Raw genomic sequence first — 22,340 nt, forward strand, 5'->3', positions numbered from 1 at the left:
ATTTTTTTAGTTTCATTATTTGTATGCTAATTACATAGTAAATTAAATTAACTTATGAAATTTTAACAACACCATAAGCTAATAGCATTAAAATGTGTCAAACCTCCAACAAACATGGTTAAACACATTAAAATGTTAGAACAAACATAAATAAAAATAATAATACACTAAATGTTCCAAGAAAAGTGTAATCACAGTGATTGCCATATAATCGTTTTAATTATATATATTAGTTTAATTTCAAAGTTGACTTTTTTTACCTAAAATCACTATGATCAATTAAACTTTTATGTGGAATTTTTATGTTTTTTATTCTAATGTATAAGACAAGAATGCAATTGTATATACCTATTTAAGTGTATTAAGTTATGGTCCTTTGCATCCAAATTAAAGACAAAAACTCTTATATTAAGTTCTTAATTTTTCAAATTATTATAATGCAAGTATGTAATACTACCTTTTTGACCCAATTTTAATTTCCAATATCAAAATAAAATAAAAGGTAAACATTGTTTTAAGTTGTGTGTATTTTTCCCCTTTTATTTCTTTATTATTTTTTCATTCCTCACTTATTAATCTCAAAATTTTAAAAAACAATTTAAGTAGCAGATTATAAAGAGGAGAGTAAGTATCAATCAACTTATTTATCAATAGCAAAAGGAAAAAAAAAAGGAGAAAAGGTCAGAGTGACACAAAAAGAAACTATTTTGGTGATTTAATTTGTTAATAGTTTCTACATAATCTATCCTTCAATGAATATACAAAATATAAATGGTAATAATTGGATTTTGAGAGAACATAATTCTAATTTTCATCAACACTTTAACTACAACATGTCTATTATACAAGTACAAATTATTTAACAAGTTTTTTCCTTTTTCATTATTACCCGTTCTTGTCTAAGATGTTAGTATTTCATTTGATATCAAGCTCATGTGATTTAGTTTTGTATTTAATCTAAGATAAAGTTCCTTCAAAGTTTATATTCCTTCTTTTTTTTTTACTTTTTTTCTTTTTTTTACCTTAAATAACATATTGAATAAAGCTATAGCTCATTATCTCTTTTATATTTTTTTAAGATATTTAAGTAAAAAAAAATTATCAAATATTTCGATTATATGATGAATGTAACAAGTTTACAGTTACATGTAGTTAAGTGCTAATTATAGGAAGATTACCTTAAAATTTTGATCAATTAAATATAATAAAAGTTTATTCCTCAATTGTAAATTTTACTTTGACAATTATTATAAATTATATAGGGTAGCAACTTACAAATAACAAATTTTTTTAACTTAATTAGTAGAGTAGTTGACTTTTAAGTACGAGGTCCTGAGTTTGGTTAATTTGATTAATAGAAAAAGTAAAACCTCCAAAACAGCTGCTTTAACACACTTGAGGAATATGAAGATGAAAAAAGTTGAGTTGGAATATTAATTTATTTATATTTATATTTATACGTTAATGTTATATAAATATAAAATAATAAATTATTAATAATAATGAATAATAAAAATTTATTAGATTTAAAATAAAAATAAAAAATTTAATTAAATATAATGTATAAAAATTTTCAAATATTTTTTAATCTATTACTACTGTCACGCTTCCCAATTATTTGATTGCAACAGTAAACAGACAATAATTTGCATTAAATAAATGGTGGCCAATAATGTGGCAACTAGCACTCATTAATTTTTTATTTTTTTTAGATTAATATCAAAATTTAATGACTTTATAGTATATAAAATTCACTTTTATCCTATTAAATTTGTTTGCCAATATGATTGTGTTAGATGAATTCCATCCAAAGAAGATCTAAAAACATAACCACCGGCTTTGCCAAAGCCTGTGTTTCGAGTTGTTGACGCTAAGAAGATGGACAGCTGTGTGGGGCCAATTGCTTTCACTATTCCCGAACATGCGCTGGCCTGCAGCGGCAAGAGAATGCCGCTTTTGGGCTTGGGAACGGCAGCCTCCCCACCTGTTGGATCAGAAGCTACAAAAACGGCAATTCTCCAAGCAATCAAACTTGGTTGCAGACATTTTGATACAGCTGCTAAGAATGGGTCAGAGGAGCCGCTGGGTGCAGGAATCGCAGAAGCACTTTCCTTAGGATTGATTCAATCTCGAGATGAGCTCTTCATCACTACCAAGCTATGGTGCGGCGATGCTCATGGCGAACTTGTTGTCCCTGCCCTCAAGAGGAGCTTACAGTAAATATTGCTTTCTTTTTATTTTTTCCGTCAGGATATAATTATAATCTTAGTACATGAAATGTTTTCAATTCAGTCCATGGGACCATGATATATATCTCTAAAGTTTATATTCCTGCAGAAATCTCAAGTTAGAGTACCTTGATCTCTTTCTTATTCATTGGCCCGTGAGCGCAAAACCTGGGACATATGAATTTCCAATAAAGCAGGAAAACTTCCTCCCCATGGATTTCAAGTCGGTATGGGCAGCCATGGAAGATTGCCAGAGGCTTGGTCTCACAAAGGCTATTGGCGTCAGCAATTTTTCCTGCAAAAAGCTGAGAGGCATCGTCGCCATTGCAAAGATCCCTCCAGCTGTTAACCAGGTAACAGCTCTCTCGCTCTCTCTCTTTCACCGCAATTTGGTTTGGAGTAATGATAGTGAAGTTGTTACAATGTTTGCAAGGTGGAGATGAACCCACTGTGGCAACAGAAGAAGCTAAGAGAGTTTTGCCAAGCAAATGGGATCTTTTTGACAGCTTACTCTCCGTTGGGAGCCAATGGAACCAGGTGGGGTAGCAATAGAGTACTGGAGTGTGAGGTGCTGAAAGAAATTGCAAAGGCAAAAGGGAAAACTGTTGCTCAGGTGCCTTTTCCCCCATAAAAGTAGTTCTTGTTTTTTCTCATCACGACACATTGAATGTTTGATTACTGACTCCGAGAACAGATATCTCTGAGATGGGCGTATGAACAAGGGGTCGGTGTGATTGTGAAGAGCTTCAATGGGGAGAGAATGAAGCAAAACCTTGAGATATTCGATTGGTCACTGAATGAGGACGAGCTGAAAAAGATCAGTGAGATCCCCCAAAGCAGAGGTGTCCCTGGAGTGGATTACATCTCCAGATATGGACCGTTCAAGACAGTTGAGGAGATCTAGGATGGTGAAATGTAATTCGATCATCAATTCCTTCAATAGTTTAACTTTCAAAAAAACAAAAACCCTCCTTCATAGTTGCCACTTGCCATTAGTTAACGGATTTGCAGACCTAAGTCTAAACCAAATCCAGATTTCTCCTAGCAAGCTCTTCCATCCACTAATAAGTTCACTTTTGGGACACAACGATGCCTGTGTTGGAATGATATATGATTAAATGACAATTCTGCGGATATTTCTTAATGTGCAGCAATTTAACTATGATATTGGTCATTGTGATTTAAAAAAAAAAAGGCCTTGCCCCTACTATGACTTCCACCTCGCTTGAATATAGAACCAGTAGCAGCAATCGTGCATCAGATGTCAGAAATCACGAATGAAAACTTTTATTGAACTAGATTATACTAAAATAGAATACAATATTTACAGACTTGGATTATATCTAGCAGGAATTAGGATATATATATATATATATATATATATATATATATATATATTGTCCTTGTACAGTTGTGTAAATTTTCCATCAAGGCATCTTTGCACATCTTTGCATTTAATAAACGACGGAGCACTAGGCAACAAACAGATAGATATCAAACCTAACATCTCGTGGGCCTATCATAAATTGGAGGTAAGGACGGACAATTCTCATTCATATTGGCATATGGCTCTAAGGTGTTATAATGTGGCAATTCCATCCAATACTCACCAAGAATCTGACAGAATGGAAACCCGCCATCCTTGTGGTTGCACCAACTCGGCAGGCGTGTCTGGTTGTTCTCAAAAATCTTAAGCATGTAGGCATCACGAATCTATAACAAAAACTCATGTCACCACCCATAGGATCAAGTCAAACCAACATTGAAATGGAAAGACGACCAAAGCATTGAAACTTACAGTGAATTCAGTTACTTGAATAGAGTTAGCAATAGGACCAAAGACCCCAGCCTCTTTATACATCTCAAGGATAAAGGCAACGCATGTTGTTGATTTCCCATCACTGTATACCCACTCATCTTGTTCTGGAATGGTGAGTAATTGATCAAAGGCTATGCCACGCCTTTCAATCTCATCTAAAATGCCGTACAAATCCAAATCCTGAATAGGTAGAGTTCAAAGTAATAAATTCATCATATCACAGAAAGTTTCACCTCATCCAAACAAATCCATGACAACAGATTATCTAATTAACCTATATCTTCCAGTGTTCCTGCTCTAGTGAAAGTCCAAAATCATTTATTAGAGTGACAGAGAGAAAGAGGAGGAAGAGGGGGGGTTCACTTCTCATCATAAATTAATAATTATAGAATTATTGAAGAACCAAGAAATAAGCACAATACCTCAGTCCCTAACCGCTTATTTAGCGCTTCATTCCACATATTTGCAGCATATGCTGGCTGCACCCTAGTCCACATAGACATGACAGAAATGACCTGCAATCAAAATCGTCTAGTTAGGACTTGGGAAGCAAGCTTCATTAACGAGCTCAGTTCATCAACGTTTTGCCAGGAAAACCATCTGCTCCATCCAGAACACAACTTCAGCAGCGCATACTCAAGATGCACAGAGTGATCAGAGAATAAGCCTACCAAGTGAGCATCAAGAGGTGGTGGATAGTTGTCAGCTACAGTGTCTATCCAACTAAATATCATGTTGTGATAACCATATGGCTTGCCTGACATGCTCCGAGCATACTCCCATGCTGCAGTGGAGTTGAAATTTTCACGTACATCTGGATGTAAAGGAAGCAAGGCTATCTGCGGATTAGAGCTGTCTTTCAGTGACAGCTCCCACCATTCGTCCCATGGAATAACCACTATAATTTCTTCACCCTGCACAATTCATGCAAGCAAATGGGATATCTTCTCTAGGTAAAAGTGTGAACTTCAAAAGTATTAAAAGTGTATTACGTAAATACCCTATTAATTTACAAATTTATTATATTAAAAGATTATCACTTTTTTATTATCAATTAAATTATTTCAATAGTTTTATTTGTCTTATCCTAAATAATTTAACTTCTATTGAACTTTTTTTCTTTTAGATTCCATCATGAGAATCAAAATTAGTACTAACTAATAATCGCAACACACATGATCGGATAACTCAATCCCATTCAAATTAATTTAAACAATCAATTTAACTCACCTAATTACTTCACTAATTTCACTTAAAATACTTCTTCATCCTTTCGTAATTAACTTCAACTATAGTAATATAAGGTTTATTGGACATTTTGAAGTACAGCAACAATTATTCTTCTTGCACGCAAAATTGATTAGAGGTGACAAAGTTATTTTCCTTAAATTGTTATTTCCCTTTTGTTCTCATATTTATACATAAAGCTCCAAAGATATCCTTTTATTTCTTTTCCAATTTCTTAAATTATAGGTAGGTTTATCACTACCACTTTCATAATAAAGAATATGCTCTTTTATAAAACCAACTTTCATGAACCAAATCATGCACATGAATGCTCATCCGATAATCTTAGCCCACTGCACCCTTAAAAAAGTAAGAAAACTTAAAACTCACTCCACCCCAAATTCTTTGTCCTCATTTGACTTTCACAAGAATTAAGAAAACTTAGACTTTAGTATATTTTTTATTAAATTTTTTAAAAAATTTTACCAAATTTAAGTTTCATGACTTTTAACGCCAAAAGGTACAAAAATCATGAAAATAGTTTAATTTGTAATATAAAAAAAATAAGACTATTAGGTGCTCAAAATAGAAAGAGGATATAATTTTGAGATATTCAAAAAAGGATAGATGGACAAACAAAATGGGACGGAGGAGTAATGCATATAAACAAATTATGTTATAAGTCTCATAAAAGAAAATTTCAATTTGAAGAATATACAATTACATTCAAACAATTAAAGTACCAAATAGATTTCGAAAGAGAGATAGAAAGTAAAGATTGATTGGCTATGTATAGCGTTATCAGAATAAAAATATTAATGACAAATCATCTTGGAATAAAATATTGTAATTTCAAATTTTCAAATTAATATGGTACATTCTTTTCTATAAACGTAACATTGTATAGTCTTAGTTTGATTTCAAGGTTAGATGTAAAGCTCATATTAACCGTCTAAACAAAAGTGCAACACCCATAAAGAATAGTCATAGAAGAAGAAAAAAAAAAGAAGAATTTGATCTTATATTAATAGAGCATGATATACATGCATTCGTTAAATGGGTGGTTTGGGGGTGACATGGGTTAGGTTGATTGTGTTTTAGGTCAATTCTCATGTTCATGGTTTTTTTGATTAAAAGTCTTTTTCAATTCGAGTCATGGTTGTTTCGGGTTAGGCCATCTTCAGTCATGGTAATTTCATATTGGAAATGTCTTGAATCAATTTTGGTTCATTTTGTTTCAAATTTGGTTGTTTTAAGTAAGTCAATTCAAGTTCAAATGAGTTTCGAGTTATTTTAAGTTTACAGTTGTCCTAATTTAGTCTTTTTTTTTTTTTGGATCCAATAGAATGATTTTTTTACCTTAATTACATAATATATTAATTTGAATTATAAGGTTTAAATTTATTTACTTTTTTTTCTTTTTGAAAAGCAAAGCATTAAATTTATATAGTTAATAATGAACAAATACCTACCAATCCATACAAATTTTCCAAGACATCACTCACTCTAATTGAAACACCACCCACTTCCCTCCTACATACCCCTCACCCCAATGAAATGAAGAGGAGGAGAGGAAGAATGATGGAACAGTTAAAGTCAACTTGATAAGGTGTGATCAACATCTGATAATAGTTTAAAGGGAGTTACGTCATACATCAAATAGATAAGGTGTCAAAACTAAAAGTTAGTGAATCCTGGACAGCATTTTAACATCTTTGTGTGCACTTCCTTTTTCCTTTTTTTTTTTAATGAGCAATATATATTTCATCTGCAATCTATGTGTTATTTATAGCATACCTTTTCATTTTCATGTCCTGATTCAGCCACCCATAGATTACCGATTTCATCCTTCAAGCAGACCGCAGTATGACCAGCAAACGCCCCAGTCACCCATTTTTCTAGTGTCTCAAATCCCCCCCACCGACCACGGATCTTTGACACTGCCAAAAAGTCACCAGAATGCACATCTTCTGGATTTATTGCTGCACGCCATGGCTTAGGACGTTTTTCAAACGAAGCACCCATGTGCGTTTTCAAAAAAGCAAGGTTGGCATTCTGACCCCAAGCAGTATTAGAAAACAGAGGCAATACATCTACTAAAGAAAGCAATGTGCCAAGCATTCCTGATGGCATTAGAAATACAGAGATTCCGTGCTGCTTTACCTGCTCAATAATGATCCAGAACGTTATTTCCATGCATATACATTTTTTTTTTTTTGCTCAGTTTATACATACTAGCATTGATATTCAAAGAGACAAAATTAATCAGAACATACATATTCCAACTCTGCAGGTTCTTCCCAAGAATCAAATGTCAATGTGTGCTCTCGAGCTGAAAAGTAGTAATCCCAAGTAATCCTGTAAGGTGTTGCAAAAACATAAAGATCCATACAGGTCCAGCTGTGTGCTTCAGATGTCTGTAGAAGAAAAACATTTTGTAGTTCAAAACGAAAATCAGCACTCCAAACTTTAGCATAGTATGTAAAACAATCACAGTTTTCTTCAAGACTCAAGAGAAGAGATACCAACTAATTCTTCAATTCAGAATTTGAAGTCTACCAAAAAAAAATTTTCAAATTCATAAACTACTCAAAGTTGCTCAAACTTATTAAAATACCAATAATCACAGTCTACTGAACATAAACAAATAACCTTAAATAAATTCCACGATAAGCATAACAAAATTAGGAAGGAAAAAGAAAGTAATTTATTTAACACTCTAAAACAACTCAAGAAATATGTAATTCAACTCAAACCCCACCAATAAACAGACAATTAATTACATAAAATAAGTAAATAACTTGTCAACAACTGTAATTACGGTAAAAACTTCAAGTATAACGACAGTTATAGTGATTAAAAGGCCAAAGACACGAACCGTGAGATAAAGAACTCCACCGCCCAATCTCGAATCATTGCGATCGGTTTCGGTGAACTCGAGACGAGCCTCGTTGCCGTAAAAGCAAGCTCCTTTCCACTCAACTGACCCATTGTTTGGGGTAACCGATCCAACAAAAGCGGGCAACAAGTCAACGGGGGTGTGAAGATTGTTCAACACCGGCCAAGATATCTGGCGCGGAAGCACCGGGAGGACATCTTTAACCCTAAAGGGAACTTTGAAAGCTTGACCAAAATCAACGCCAAACCCTAACCCTAAAACACAGAAAAATAACGATAGAAGAAAACAATGGACGAATCGAGACATGGGACGGAAAGAAAGGGTGAATTGGGCTTGGATTGCGTTTCGGGATAGGGAGAGAATTGAAAATTTGCCCTAAAATTTGGTAGCCATTAGGGTTTTGAGTTGGATATTGAGGGAGCAAGGTCCGCTTGGGTTGTTGGGGAAAATTTGGGTCAGCTTTTTAAAAGTGACATTAGTTTTGTTGACAATGAGGAGGGGAAGGGGATCCTTTTCGTCTTGCCCGGCGATTTACAGCAACGTGGCGAGACGAGCTTTTAAAATTAGTAAGCGTACGCCCAAGACTTGTTCTTTTGTACCTGATTAACTACTTTTTGAATTGCAGTTGAGCTGCAATTTACTGTTTTTACGATGTAAACGCAAAATTGGACATTATTTTAGTATAAAAAATATATTATTTCGATTACAAGTAAAAAATATATAAAAATTTGAAACATATATACTTATCATTGAATTCGAATATTTAAAGTTTTTAAATTGTTATACATTCATTAGTAAAACCCATATTAACACAATGAGCTCGTATACAAAATTCTATAATTATTTTATTTTGTTGGTTTTTAATTTTAAATATTCTACTCATTTTCTTTTCTTAAATATCATAAAATGAATACTCTTCGTAATTTTTTTATTTTACTTTTATCTTATAATTGAAATTTTATATTAAACTTTGAAGATTAAAATAAATGAGATCCGAATTTATTACACTATTTAATAAAGAAAATTAAATTTAGCACTCATATGAACTATAACAAAATAAAATAATTATCCTTTTTACACCTACCATCTTTTTTTGATATTTTAACATGTTTGGAAAGTATTTTTGACTTATAAGTTCATTTTCTTTTTTCTTCCTCACCTCTCTCTTTGCGCCCATGCTTGAACAAGTTGTTGCCAAAAGCTAAATTGGAAACCTTTTTTCTATTTAGAATTTTGCCTTTTTCCCTTGTCTTTTCTTTTTGTCTTTTCTTTCACATTCAAAGACCCTTCGCTTAAACACTCTTTATCTCTTGTAGAAAACCCGTTTTTTTCCCCTTTTGCTTTCATTTTTTTTTTCTTTTAATTGACTATTATTGATTTTTTCTAATTTTTTTTTCAAATTTGATCGGTGTTCTTCACCTTTAAACGTTGGAAGACCACTAGAATAGTGCAATAGGTGAGTGAACAAAGGGGTGACTTTGATTCACTTTTTCTTATTGTTATTATTATTATTGTTTGTCCGTATAATTAGGAGATTGTGCTCATATGATTTTTGCAACTTAGCAATTGAGGTTGATCACACGTGGGTAATTATGATTGACATACAAGTACTCCTGATATGAGATTAACATGTAGAAGTGGAGTGTTGAGTAAATTTTTCTTTCTCATCTCTTTTTTGATCTTTTCACCACACTATTTTGTCTCCTTTGCTTGTTCTTCCTTCGTTCATCTTTTTTTTCTTCATTCTTTCTTTACTTCTTTTTCTCTCTTTTGGCTTCGGTCTTCCAATTTGTGCTTTCTTTTTGTTTTCTGTCTTGTTGCAAAGGTCAATCCACTGTGTAATTTTTTTTGTTTCCTGAGGTACTATTTTTACCTCTCTTTTGAGTAAATTTTTTATGGCAATAAGATTTCATGGGTTATTGACATGTACATTCTACCTCAAGTGTTTCAAAGGAGTATATGTCATCACTACATTCTTATTTATTTAGGAAACTACAAATCTTTAGACCAAGCTCCATTACTGCTTTTCTATTTGGTACCGTTTTGTCTTCTTTCGAGGTGTTTTGGTTGTATTTTAGAGGCAAATAAACGTAGATGAAAGATAAAAGTAGATGGGTTTTTTAGATTGATGAGAAATTTATCCTTTGAATTATTTTTCTATTAGAATAAGCTCAAAAGCTAATTACATAAATTATGGAGGGTATTTTTTTGTTAATTAATGTATTATGACATTTATTACAATGTAATAAAAGATATTTTTTTATTTATAAGTTACCTTGTAAATGGTTACTTTTCCTTAAGAATATAAAGCTTTTGGAACAAACGTGCCTCGTAAAGGAATTATAAGTGAGTTATAATTGTGAAATCCTTATGCATCAAAGCATTGTTCTCAAATAGTTTTTGACCATTGTATTATCAAGACAAAGCATTGATAATGCTCAAAGGTTTGGCACATGTTGTGTTTCTTCATTGTGAAGTAAGCAACTAATTTCATAAGTTGAAGTATAAAGATGCTTGAAGCTAACATTTGTGTGCTTGCATAAGATGCAAGTTCATTGAACATGATCTGCCACGAGAAATCCATTTGGTATATCACTCTAGTGTCTATAGAACATTTCTCATATGTTAGTCATGTAAGTACTCCCTAGACTTAAAACAGCAAGTTGTTTTATGTGTAAAGTACTATACTTTGACTTCATCTTTCCGAGTCCTAGCCAAAGATGCTTAAAAAATATGTATGTTCAATATAACATGAAGCAAAAGAAGAAATATGAATGGCTCAAGTTCTGCTCCTTTCTTATGGTATGTCGCGTGTTCAAAGAAAGAAAAGGGGTTGCCTTTATGATCACCACATTATTTGACTAGGTAATCTTATTTTCCAAAATAATCTTTTTTTATTATGCTAAAACACCAAGAAGATTCATGGGATAAGGCATAAGAAATTTCTGTTTTGTTTCATTTTTTATTGATCCATTTATTCCACTACATGTGTGTGATTCAATTACACTCTCATGCCACTTTCTTTCATTTTCCTCATACTCTTTTCAGGCCAGCATCAAGAACTTTTCCCCTGCACATTACTGGGTTAAGTCAAATCTAATCAAGTTGGAAGGTGAATGGTTGAAGTCATACATTACTATTAGCTATTGTATCAAAACCTTGGTGTAAAAGATCTTGTTGTCAGATTCGTGCTTTCAAATTTTCTTTTTCATAAAAATTTTGGTTTCAATTTTCTTTATTTTTACTTTGCTATTATAAAAGTATAATTTCTTCTCTCTTCAATAACAACAATTAATAGACAATCTAATTAGGAATAAAATAAAAGAGGCATTGCTTCTGTTAAGATTTATTTGATCACCACCACCAACATAGCTTTTTCAGTCTTTATGGTGTTTATCCTAATTACCAATATGTTACCGGTTCAAGAGATAAGTAGTATTGATTGTGGATGGTGTATTGAATCAAGAATTACCATGTTTAGTTTTCTTTTTTTTTTTGGGATTTGAGGAAAGTGGGAATCAAACCTTACTCTTTAATCATGCATCAACCAATAGCCAAATACTCGAGTGCTACTATGCTTAGGTTTCCTTTACAAAAATGATTACATGGTACATGTAATTTTGTTGAACTTTTTTTGGAATTGGCTACTTTTGCTCTTTGGGTCTTTTCCTTTCAAAATAAATGAACATGATATATAAATTTGTACCACTTTGCTTTCTAGTATAAATTTGTTGATTGTTATCTTACTATCAAAGATTTTCTTGCTAACAAGTCTACAAGTGAAGTTTAGGTATGCTTGCAACTTTATGAGAAGGAGTAGCTGACGAAGAATTCATATCTCCACATGTACTGGTTTATTACTTGCTCAACTAGTACACTGCATTGTTGCATGAAATTTTAAATGTCTTATGTAATTTCAAACTAAATAATGGCATTTATTCTGTATAGGTTGCAAGGGTTTGTTTCAATGCTAAACAGCTAGCTATTGTTGTAGTAAGTTTTTGTTGTTTCGTATGCTTTTAAATAATTTATGGATTGGTTGATAAATCATAAGAATTGTCTAATTTTAATTCAAATACACGTATTTGATACAAAGGAAGGCTCACTAATGAAAATAGATGAATGTGGTATCTTTTTTTAGGCTTATATTTCTCACTTAAATGGCGTACAAGCGCTTGTGAAAAGCTAGATATTATTGCTTGCATAGAAGATGAAAGTAGTGGTTACATATTGCTGAACAAAACACTTCTTAAAATTTGTAGGAACTTTTCAAGTTTTTATCAATTTCCAATGTGTTCTTGCTTTTAATAGTACTTATTGTTATTTTTTACTGGTAAAAGCCAAGCAAATGCTTGTAATCACTAGCAAGTTACATTCATTAATCTGAACACTCATATCTAGAGCAAAATCTTGGTTCAGCTATTAACATCATTAGGCATTCTATGCAAAATGTTATTGCATTTGAAGCTGTTGCTCAACAACTTAAGTGGGGCGTGTACTAAATGTAAGAGTCTAATATGATCATCCTCATGCATTTTTAATATATACCTAACATGTTTCCTAGTTGCTTCATAATCAAATAACTTTATTTGCAAAAGATCACTTGGTCCTTTTGATATCTTGACTTTAACCATTTTTCTGTTTTGATTAATAGACTTAAACCACACTTGGTGTAATCATGCTAAATTTGCATTGGCTCTGTTTGAGATTTCTAAATTTGGAACCTTGGCTCCCCTGACCCAAGTTTAACAGCATTTCCTACGCTAACTCAATGTTGTGTAATTTTTTTTAATAGGATCCTCTGTGCTAACGCTTCTCTATTTTAGTGGAATTAGATGAAATGATATGGGGAAAAAGTGGTCTTCTTAATGTAGGATCTTACTTAAGCAATAACTTTTTTACATATTTGGTGGTTTAATGTTTGAAGGATGATTAGAGGTCAAAAGTTCTATTGAGAATATATTAAGTTTAAATCTTAGGATTTTATGATAACGAAAACAAAAAGGTAATAAATTGTTAAATGCTATATCTGATCTTTTAATGAATTTTATTCCATTAAAGTTGAAAATGAACACTCCGTCTCAAAATCTCAAATGCCTTTTAATGAATTTTATTAAATGACTAAAATGCCAATCACATAAATAAGTCCTAATTGCATCATTTGGACACAAATTCATGAATCACTGACCATTATAAACTCCTTTTGCACCTTTTCATCCCCTCCAACCACCAATCATTTAAGGTTAGTGTTTTTTTAAGCTTCCAGATTTGTTAACTGATTATTTATTCATTCGACACCCAAAATGCTTAAAAGAAATATTGGTTCATTGATTGCCTTTAATTTGTTTGGTATTTCTGAAACCCTTAAACCATCTTTCAAAATCAACAGTGTTTATGAGTGAAACTCAAAAAAAACACTGTTGTTGTGCATCAATTTACCATTGTTGTGCATTTGTAGTAAGTATTTGTGTGTTTTTTGAGTTAGAGTTAAAGGTGTAAGGTTAAGGTTTCCTGCATGTATGGTTCGTGAAATAATTACAAATGAAATAAAATAGCTATTCTGCGAAAATAAAACAAAATAATTATTTTTAATTTGATGTGACGAATAAAATAGAGTAAAAATAGTTATTATAGCTTATTATAATATTTGGTTGGTAAAAATAACTTTGGAATAAGAAAAGAATAGAGGATAAAATAATAACAATATTATTTATTGTTTATATTATTATTTATTTTTATTTTTATTTTAAATATTAATATATTATTTATAATTTAATCATTAATATTATAAAATATTAATATATTATTTATAATTTAAATGTTATTACGATTATTTATTTTATTTTTAACTATTAATATTTTATAATTTATTTAAAATATTAATATTTTGATAATTTAAATATTAATATTTTATTAATAATTTAATCATTAAAATTTTAAAATATTAATATTTTATTTATGACTTAACTATAATTATTATTAAAATATTAAACTTTTAATTAATTTTTAAACTCAAAATATTTTTTAATATATAATTGAAAACATAAACTCTTTATTATAATAAGATTTATTTTCATAAAAAACAAAAATACTCTTTATATAATTTAGTAAAATTTATACCAAACGATAAAATTAAGTAAATTTTTTCTTTTTTTATCATTTAATTTTTATGTTTATTAAAATTAAAATTTAAACAATTTAATAATTTATTATTAAGTATTAGAATATTTTTTATATTTTTTTAATTTATATGTTCACTTAATAATTTTAAAATATTAATATTTTATTTAAAATATCAAAGGCATGCTGGTGCGATTTGGTATCAGAGCCATATCCGGATCAAGAGGTATTTATTTTGACTGAAAGTTTTTGATTTCAATTTTCTTTTCTGAGTTCTGGTTTTAAGTGATTGAATGCATATTGTGTTAATTCTTGCTGAGTCCCAGAGAAACAGTCCATTAGGAGCCGAGGTTAGGCATTGTTATGACACATTTCTCCTTGTAGGCAGAATTATTACAGTTATCATCAAACACATAGAAACCCACATATGTAGGAAAAGAAAATCTGTAACTCAAAATGTTTCCTTTCTTAAGAAACACCTCCTATTCTAGTTCTGATTTTAGTATTCAAAACTCAGAAGTCAATCAGGAAAATGTTTATTATGAAAATATAATCCAAGAAATTGATAATTGAAAGATACCTATGGTTCCCCAAACTAAATTTATAAAACATCAACATTTCATGCATTACGTTTAAACTCCTTTTGCGGATACCTTATACAAACCAAAAAAAAGAGAACTCCCATACAAAACCAGTATGAAAACATTCCATTGTTGGATCAAGAAACTATAAATAAATTAAGAACTCAAAATTATAAATACATTCACTTTGGATTAATCCAAGTAGGAGCAAAACAATTAACCAAAGAAGGGTTAGACACCTCAATATTAATTATTCTAAGAGATAAAAGGCATCTCCAATTTAATAATTCTTTGTTAGGAATAATAGAAACGAATCTGTGCAGAGGACCAATACATTTCAATTGTTTTCCAAATTTTATGGTTTCATTAAAAGACAAAAATATATTAAATTTTTTAACACTTCAAATACAAACACATAATTATAAAATGTTGCCTGGATCTGAACCTTTAACTGTTGTCTACAGATTATATTACAAAGCAATGTATTCTGTAATAAACACTAAAGCTTTAATCCACAGTCCTAAAGGAGAAACCTTGTTAATTCAAACAGACATGACTAGGTCCCATACCGTCATACCTAGAACAATACAATGGCATGAAGTCTAACTTCCAAATAGATGAAAACATATCTCAATATGGCTAACATTGAGGATTCATAACTTATTGTAATTTGTTGTAACATATCTCAATATGGCTAACATTTTCTAAGAATTGTTGATTCACTGTAACAGTGAAGTGCTAACCATAAGAAATGTTGATCCCGATCAATATTCTATCATAAAGTTGACCAATGACATATTGAAGGTTTGGTTGATGATTCCACTATTGGATAAGAATGGTTGTAACCATTAACGCACAGCATCTATAGTCTAAGGAATTATTTAAGTTGAGAACCGATAAGAATGTGCTCAAGTTGTTTGAAATTTATCAAGGTTGCAAGTAGATTCATCTGTACTTAGATCTTATACTTGCAATTCCTCTACGAATAATGAATTCTGTATCAAGCAAATATTCTATCAATGTTAATAAAGTTAATTGCTTAGATGAAAATATGCATGTTGCTTTAAATGTTGATGATGTAAATATTAATGCCACTAGGAACGTTGATGATAACGTAAATATTGATGATGTGCCTATTATAAATGGTACCCGTATAAGAAGAGTTTCTAGTTTAGAGAGAGGAAGAGGTAAAGGTAAAGACAAAGGCAAAGTCTAAGATAAAGTTGGTTTAGGTAGCCCTAGCAGTAAAGATTCAACTATTGTTGGTGGTGCCAATGTAAATAATGGTAGAGGTAAAAAATCTGTTGACCTTGGTGCTAATACTTCAACTAGTGATGGGGGTTTCAGCAATTTAGATGCAAGTTCTATTGTTTTTCAGGGGACATTAATTTGGTAAAAGAAATTGATGTCTTTACTGAGGATATTGATTCAATGCTTAAGACTCAGAGTGAAAAAAAAAAGTCGATCAAAAGGCAATGATAAGGGGAATGTTGAGGATAGGGCTACAAATAGTAATGTTGATGGTTTCTTTAATCTTGGAAGTGATGTTGAGAAGAGTAATCAAGCTAGTTTTGATCCTGATAAGGAGGGTAATGCTATTTATAGGTATATGACAAGCATTCCTTATGCACCTGATGAGTGTGGAAATGTGAGATTGGCCAAGAATATGTATTTTAACAGTGTTAGTGACTTTAGAGGTTATGATAGACTATATGATATAAGAAAGAATTGAATTATATAGAACTACGAATAAGAATACTAAGTATAAGACATACTGTGAAGGGAATGGTTGTAAATGAATGATTCATGCATCAATCTATTTGAATAGAAAGACATTCAAGATTAAAAGGCTCATGAGTGAACATAGTTGCATTAGAATCAACAATAACCATGTTGCTACAACAAGTGCGTAACTAACCAAGATGCTAGGTGCTCAGTTGCATTCTGAGCCCAATATGTCTTACAACTTACTGCAACATGAATTGACTCAAAAGTTTTCAATTTCCCATTAGAAATTAACATCAGACGTTAGGCATTTGGACAACTTACAATTTACTACAACTCAGTCTTGGTGGCAAGAGGATTTCAATACCCAAAGTATTATGGCCGTGAGATTTTAGCATTTAAGGCAAAAAGGTATATCAATCTTCTTCCTATTAGTTAGAACCGTCAATATTAAACAACTAAAGGTTTATCTTGTTAATGAGAAATTTTAAATATTCCATTGTATATGTAATTCGATTGCATAAAATTTCCGGATGATGGTATCAAAGGCTCCTTTGAACATGTTTAGAATAGAATTATGTTTAATTGCTACTGATTTCAGTATAAATTGATTGTATATTTGATTTAATGCAAAAAAAATTTTAGAAAATTTTCAAAAACTGTTTTGAAACTGTTTTTTGAAATCTGGATAGTAAGCTGTCTTGTTTTCTTTTTTGGCTTGTTTGGTTGTCAAATTTGTGCATATGATGCACAAACTTGTAGGCAACACATGGCAGCAAGTTGAGATTGATTTGATGGAACTCATGGGGACTTGTTCATGCCGCAAAAGAAAAACATATGAACTTAACTTAGTGCAACAGGCAGTTTCCTTTGTTGTATGATACATACATTTTTAAACGTTAGCAAAATCATATTAATATTAAGGATTACCTCTAGTCTCTTCATCATGATTTGCACACTAGAACTGGCACATGATCAGGCATTATTAAACCTGCAGAACCACCAAAGGAGAGATCCCGTACTACTTTGTCAGCAAATGTGACGTTCTATCAACCTTCAAAAGTAAATTGTACAATTTTCAGAAAAAAAAAATGTAAATTGTACAAGATTACCTTGGTTACATTCTCCTTTATTTTAAGACCTGAAAATATTTGCTTGAAGAAAATGAAATCGATTGAACAAATGTATAATGAGAGCAGATCATTTCCTACAGCAAATAGGAAGCAGTTTGAATAGCAAGGAACAATCAAGGTGCTGCTTCCACCTCCATTGCTACCTAAATGGATATAACTGAAAGCATCAATACAAATAATCAAATTAAACAAATACAGCTCCACAATATGTTTGAAACTATATGGGGAAGAGTACCTTGGTTACATTCTCCTTTGATGTAAGAGCAGCAAATATTTGCTTTAAGAAAATGAAATCTATTGAATAAATGTATAATAAAAGCAAATCACTTCACATAGCAAAAAGGAAGCAGTTTGAATAGCAAGGAAGAATCAAGGTGCTGTCTTCCACCACCATTGGCTGCCTAAATGGATTTAACTGAATCTACAGGACAGAAGCAACAATACCTCAAATTAAACAAATATGGCTCCACAATATGTTTGAAACTATATGGAGAAGCAGGTGGGAAGAGGCAATGGAAGGGGGATGTTAGGAGGGGGAGAGTGAGAGAAGAAGCAGCGATGTGAACATACAGGAAGTCTGAGAGGTTGGCTTGTCACAGTGTTTATGCAGCAAGCTGCAAGATGACAAGCTTCTTCACAATAATCAGAAAATACCGCAGGGACATTTATCTCCTTCAGTAGCTCCTGAAATGCTCATAAAAGAAATGGGAAAAACTTACTGAAATTCTCAAGCAGAAAGGACTGTATAGACTTAAAAGCTTTCTGTGTTATACTACAAACATAAATGGACACTTGTAGCGAACACTATGAATGATAAAGTGAAAAAAACTTGGGGTATATCAAAGACATACTATAGTTGGTAACCAACTTGTATAAGCTGCAATGCCAGCATTCGGAGCAATAACTAGATGGGGGAAGGAATTCTGTCACAGAACAAACATTCACAAGAAATGGCAATAGGCTAAGCCAATCAGATGAGAAAATTCCCAAGATGACAAGCTTTGAATGAACAGAAGGGGAACGGACAAAGTAACAAACAGGTATGAGAAAGAAACAGAGACCTCAGATATATCTCCGAAACGATCATGATAGAATCCTCTATGGAGCTGCAGTGTGACTGCAGAAGATATACAAGTGCCTATACCACAGCTGGTGCTCTCATTTTCAGATTTGCAGCTGCAATCTTTCTCAATGCAATGAGCATAGCTGTACAGATCAATCTTATCACCATCCCTATTCATCAAATTGAAACAGGAAGCTTCAGAAATGCCCAGCACAAGTTTGAGTTAAGCCATCAATCATCAAAAGTTGGAACATTTAGAAGAATAATAAAAGACCAAAGATCAGTTCCGAAAACAGCACCTGCTAGCTCAAATTACTTGCAAGAGAAAAATTTTAACAGTTCAAAGAGAAAGAGCCTATTTCTGATCAGGAAATCAGAACAAAGCAACCTGATCAATCCCAAGTCAACCTAGATATCATGACAACTAAGACTAATCAGAGACATAATGAATTGTAATCTAATGCAAGCAGACAATTGAATTGATTCCCATCCAAACCAACTAGTTTGCCTCGCACTTATAGCCCAGAGAAACCAAAATTAAAAGTTCAACAAACACTTAAGCGTAAGACCAACCTATGCTGCGGTACTGCAGGTCCAATAAGCTCAATATGGACATGAACCCCAGGAAAGAGTGCACGCAACTCTCCAAAGACAGCAAGTTGAAGGAGCTCTTTCTCAGGCCCTTTGAAAGTACAAATCACAAAGAAAACCTTAAATTTAGATAAACCTAACTAGGATATAGAAAGAAACCATGAGGAAGGTTACTGGTATTATACAAATGTAAATGAAAGTTTTTCATACATATAACACTAGCAGAATATATTAAAAAGAATAACAACAAAAAATAAATAGACAGCTCTGAAAAATTAGAGTACTCTTTTTGATGCATTATCACTTAATTGTAATATCCACTCTTTTCATTGAAAATCATCAGCAAGTGTTTGGAATCTAATGATCATTATCCCCCTAGCCGATCAAACACCTAAAGGCATGCACACCTCTCCTACAAGTGGTAAAGTTTCAAATTACAACGCATGGAGATTTAAAAGTTGAAAATCATAGTGTACCGAGATAGTGAATGCGCAGTTTACTAACTTCAAAGGTCAAGCTTCCTAATCCAGCAATTTGAATGGCATGATACACTGTAAGGGGCTGAGACAAAAACAAACAAATAAATATATATAATTAGTGCTAATATGAGGCAAAGTAAGAGAAGAGACAAATGAATATCTGTCTATGCTAGCTATAGCTATCTACAAAATATAGCATTTACTGAAGTTTGCATTTGAATTCAGTGATTGATTGATTTCCTTTAACCAAGTTTCTAACTTTTAGTCATTAAAATAATTGTTTTAGAATTTTATCAGAGCAGAAGATAGAACAAAAACCTCTCAAATTCAGGAGTAGGAGTAACAGCTAAGAGTTGTTTCTTAGTTATTACTCATACATAGGTATAAAGCACCTCAGAAGTTGAAAGATGTAAATCAGAAATGAAAGAAACAAATAAAATATCATCCTCAATTTCCACTGTGCAAGGATAAAGAAATTGCAGTTAAAAGATGTACCATAAACACCAGTTGATGATTAGAATTGAAAAGTTTATACTATGAACTGATTTTAAAACATGTCACACAGCTCATACCCAGTGAAGAAGCAAAGCAACAGGTGAATGTAGTGGTATGCACCTCCATTCGTAGTAATCCTTCCAAGTGCACAAAGATTTTCCTATTGGAGATGAAGGCCCTGCATTATCACACAGTCAATGCCTGAAACATCCATTAAACCAAACCAAAAGCTAGAAGCAAAAGAGATACCACGACATGGGCACAGGATACTTGAGAAATTCCAGGTATTATTTTCGGGCCTGCAAACAAAGTTTTTAAAGAGAAAAAAACAAGTGACAAAAATTTTCAATCTGAGCTGCCATAAGTTACCAACTGGCTTAATTAGAAACTTCTGTTATTTAAAACGTATAAATTCTCATCTAAATTAAAGCTAAGGAAACTCCATAGAAAATCCAAACGATACAAAGGTAAAATGCACCAATTGCTGCCACTTTTATTGTTTATGCAACACTCTTTTCATACTATAATCAATTATATGAATTGCATTAACCTTGATATCCCCCTAACGGATCATAAACTCTGCCATTCAGGAACAGAAACATATGAGATGTCTCACCTTTCACCAAGTTAGCCACAGCCTTTTAATTTCAGTTAGCTTTATTACGTTTTTATCCTTACAAACAAAGTCGAATCCACCAACTGATCCACACATTTAATGTCAAGGAAATAATAATAACAGAGATAAAACCATCCCCTAAGAAGCTTCTAGGGAATATCTACTCTATTTACACTCACAGCAGGGGGTAAAACTCTTGATTTGGCAAGGGCTATCATCACCAATAAACATAAGAGATGAGAGAAACCTGGAATAATTGAAGGATGTAATGGATGCCCCGCAACAGCATTCACAAATCCACATTCCCACTTGATGAATGCCCCTCTTGCTCAAGAAGGAGCACCTGCTCTCCTGCTTTTCATTAATCTACCAAAACCACCGTCCAAACGAGCATATAATTAAGTCCAGTAAGTTTAATAAAAGTTTAATTGCAATTTTCCTTACTATGTTGTAAACATGCATATATACATAGTGAGATTTGAAAATCATTCAAACTGGCCCATCGAGCTACTCTTATCTTTGACTTGTTCAAGCTGATTTACTGCAATTTTATCCTGAATACCATATATCCCTTGAAGCAAGTGGGGCAGTTACCTGAAGTGTAGCTTCTTGAGAAAACGTGAAAGGAAAATCATTCACCAAATCTAAGCGTTTCATTTGCTGCTCCAGCCTATCGCACTCTTCTCTATGTTCCTTCCAGTGCGAAATCTAGGTGCAATTGGATTCCAAACAAAAATTAACTCAAAAGTAGAAATAACAACTTGGCAGATAATATGCTGAAAATATATATATATTCAAGCACCTGATGAGATGCAGAGCAATAAGCAACGGCTCCGCAGCGACCGCATCGTTTTCTGGGCGGGCCTAAGCACCGAGTTCCTCTCCCCTTCCCGGCGCACTCCATGGAAGCTTTTGCTGTTTTCTGTTTGTTTTCCCAGTTTCAGAAAGCTGAAGCCTAAATAGTAAGCGACGATGGTCGTTTTGGGCTTTCTTAAAAGGCCCCCATGTCCTAACGAGTATGAAGCAATAATATAATTAGGCCCCGCCATACTCCATCAACATTTTGGACTGCCATCGACACAGAGACAACATCCGCCCTTTTGTTTTGCGTGTTATGAAATTAGCAAGCCATTGATCTTTAAGGTGTCCATGGTGGGTTTTTTTTCATTTCATAAAATTTTAAAAAAATTAAATTATTTTAAAATTTTTAAATAAATTTTTATTTTGAGACATATAAGTTTTTATAATTAATTGATAAAAATATTATTTGTTATTTTATATCATATAATGCTAATATGTCATATTAACATGCAATAGTAAGTGGTTACGTGATATATTAATATAGCATAACTATATAATCATAT

General features: G+C 32.2%; 3 protein-coding genes across 5 annotated transcripts; 1 reads left to right on the forward strand and 2 right to left on the reverse strand.

Annotated features, from left to right (window-relative positions):
* The first annotated feature begins 1,732 nt into the window (after window positions 1-1,732).
* LOC110423632 (non-functional NADPH-dependent codeinone reductase 2-like) lies at window positions 1,733-3,373 on the forward strand. The gene is made up of 4 exons (XM_021437916.1): window positions 1,733-2,216; window positions 2,338-2,581; window positions 2,662-2,841; window positions 2,923-3,373. The coding sequence occupies exons 1-4, from the start codon at window positions 1,879-1,881 to the stop codon at window positions 3,130-3,132; spliced, it is 972 nt and encodes a 323-aa protein (XP_021293591.1). The 5' UTR covers window positions 1,733-1,878; the 3' UTR covers window positions 3,133-3,373.
* A 119-nt stretch (window positions 3,374-3,492) lies between these two features.
* LOC110423630 (zinc finger MYND domain protein) lies at window positions 3,493-8,756 on the reverse strand. The gene is made up of 7 exons (XM_021437912.2): window positions 8,153-8,756; window positions 7,551-7,691; window positions 7,072-7,437; window positions 4,719-4,961; window positions 4,470-4,562; window positions 4,027-4,227; window positions 3,493-3,941 (listed from the first exon to the last, which is right to left on the reverse strand). Exons 1-7 carry the CDS (start codon window positions 8,477-8,479, stop codon window positions 3,729-3,731), a joined length of 1,584 nt encoding a protein of 527 aa, XP_021293587.1. The 5' UTR covers window positions 8,480-8,756; the 3' UTR covers window positions 3,493-3,728.
* Window positions 8,757-17,417: 8,661 nt separating this feature from the next.
* On the reverse strand, window positions 17,418-21,930 carry LOC110423631 (zinc ion binding protein). 3 transcript variants are annotated; one of them, XM_089784764.1, is made up of 13 exons: window positions 21,779-21,930; window positions 21,571-21,684; window positions 21,224-21,342; window positions 20,610-20,659; window positions 20,438-20,538; window positions 19,863-19,947; window positions 19,369-19,477; window positions 18,794-18,965; window positions 18,584-18,655; window positions 18,303-18,416; window positions 17,968-18,153; window positions 17,712-17,875; window positions 17,418-17,590 (listed from the first exon to the last, which is right to left on the reverse strand). In XM_089784764.1, exons 1-11 carry the CDS (start codon window positions 21,878-21,880, stop codon window positions 18,061-18,063), a joined length of 1,131 nt encoding a protein of 376 aa, XP_089640890.1. In that variant the 5' UTR covers window positions 21,881-21,930; the 3' UTR covers window positions 17,418-17,590; window positions 17,712-17,875; window positions 17,968-18,060. The 3 variants fall into 3 exon arrangements, with proteins under 3 accessions (XP_089640890.1, XP_021293589.1, XP_021293590.1); XM_021437914.2 differs by having other exon boundaries at window positions 17,712-18,153; XM_021437915.1 differs by lacking the exons at window positions 17,418-17,590; window positions 17,712-17,875; window positions 17,968-18,153 and having other exon boundaries at window positions 18,303-18,424.
* Between the last annotated feature and the right edge of the window lie 410 nt (window positions 21,931-22,340).

Source organism: Theobroma umbraticum, unplaced genomic scaffold, assembly GCF_002168275.2.
Source record: "Theobroma umbraticum cultivar Fairchild unplaced genomic scaffold, ASM216827v3 scaffold_20.0, whole genome shotgun sequence".
Lineage (NCBI taxonomy): Eukaryota > Viridiplantae > Streptophyta > Magnoliopsida > Malvales > Malvaceae > Theobroma > Theobroma umbraticum.

Coding starts and splice junctions, on each gene's coding strand:
- LOC110423632 (XM_021437916.1), top strand. CDS start 1,879: ATGGACAGCTGTGTGGGGCCAATTGCTTTCACTATTCCCGAACATGCG. Junction 2,582..2,661: donor TCCCTCCAGCTGTTAACCAG/GTAACAGCTCTC, acceptor AATGTTTGCAAG/GTGGAGATGAACCCACTGTG. Junction 2,842..2,922: donor AAGGGAAAACTGTTGCTCAG/GTGCCTTTTCCC, acceptor CTCCGAGAACAG/ATATCTCTGAGATGGGCGTA.
- LOC110423630 (XM_021437912.2), bottom strand. CDS start 8,479: ATGTCTCGATTCGTCCATTGTTTTCTTCTATCGTTATTTTTCTGTGTT. Junction 7,692..8,152: donor GTGGAGTTCTTTATCTCACG/GTTCGTGTCTTT, acceptor TTTCTTCTACAG/ACATCTGAAGCACACAGCTG. Junction 4,962..7,071: donor CAGGACATGAAAATGAAAAG/GTATGCTATAAA, acceptor TGAATTGTGCAG/GGTGAAGAAATTATAGTGGT.
- LOC110423631 (XM_089784764.1), bottom strand. CDS start 21,880: ATGGAGTGCGCCGGGAAGGGGAGAGGAACTCGGTGCTTAGGCCCGCCC. Junction 21,343..21,570: donor CTCAAGAAGCTACACTTCAG/GTAACTGCCCCA, acceptor TGGTTTTGGTAG/ATTAATGAAAAGCAGGAGAG. Junction 19,478..19,862: donor ACTGCGCATTCACTATCTCG/GTACACTATGAT, acceptor GTACTTTCAAAG/GGCCTGAGAAAGAGCTCCTT.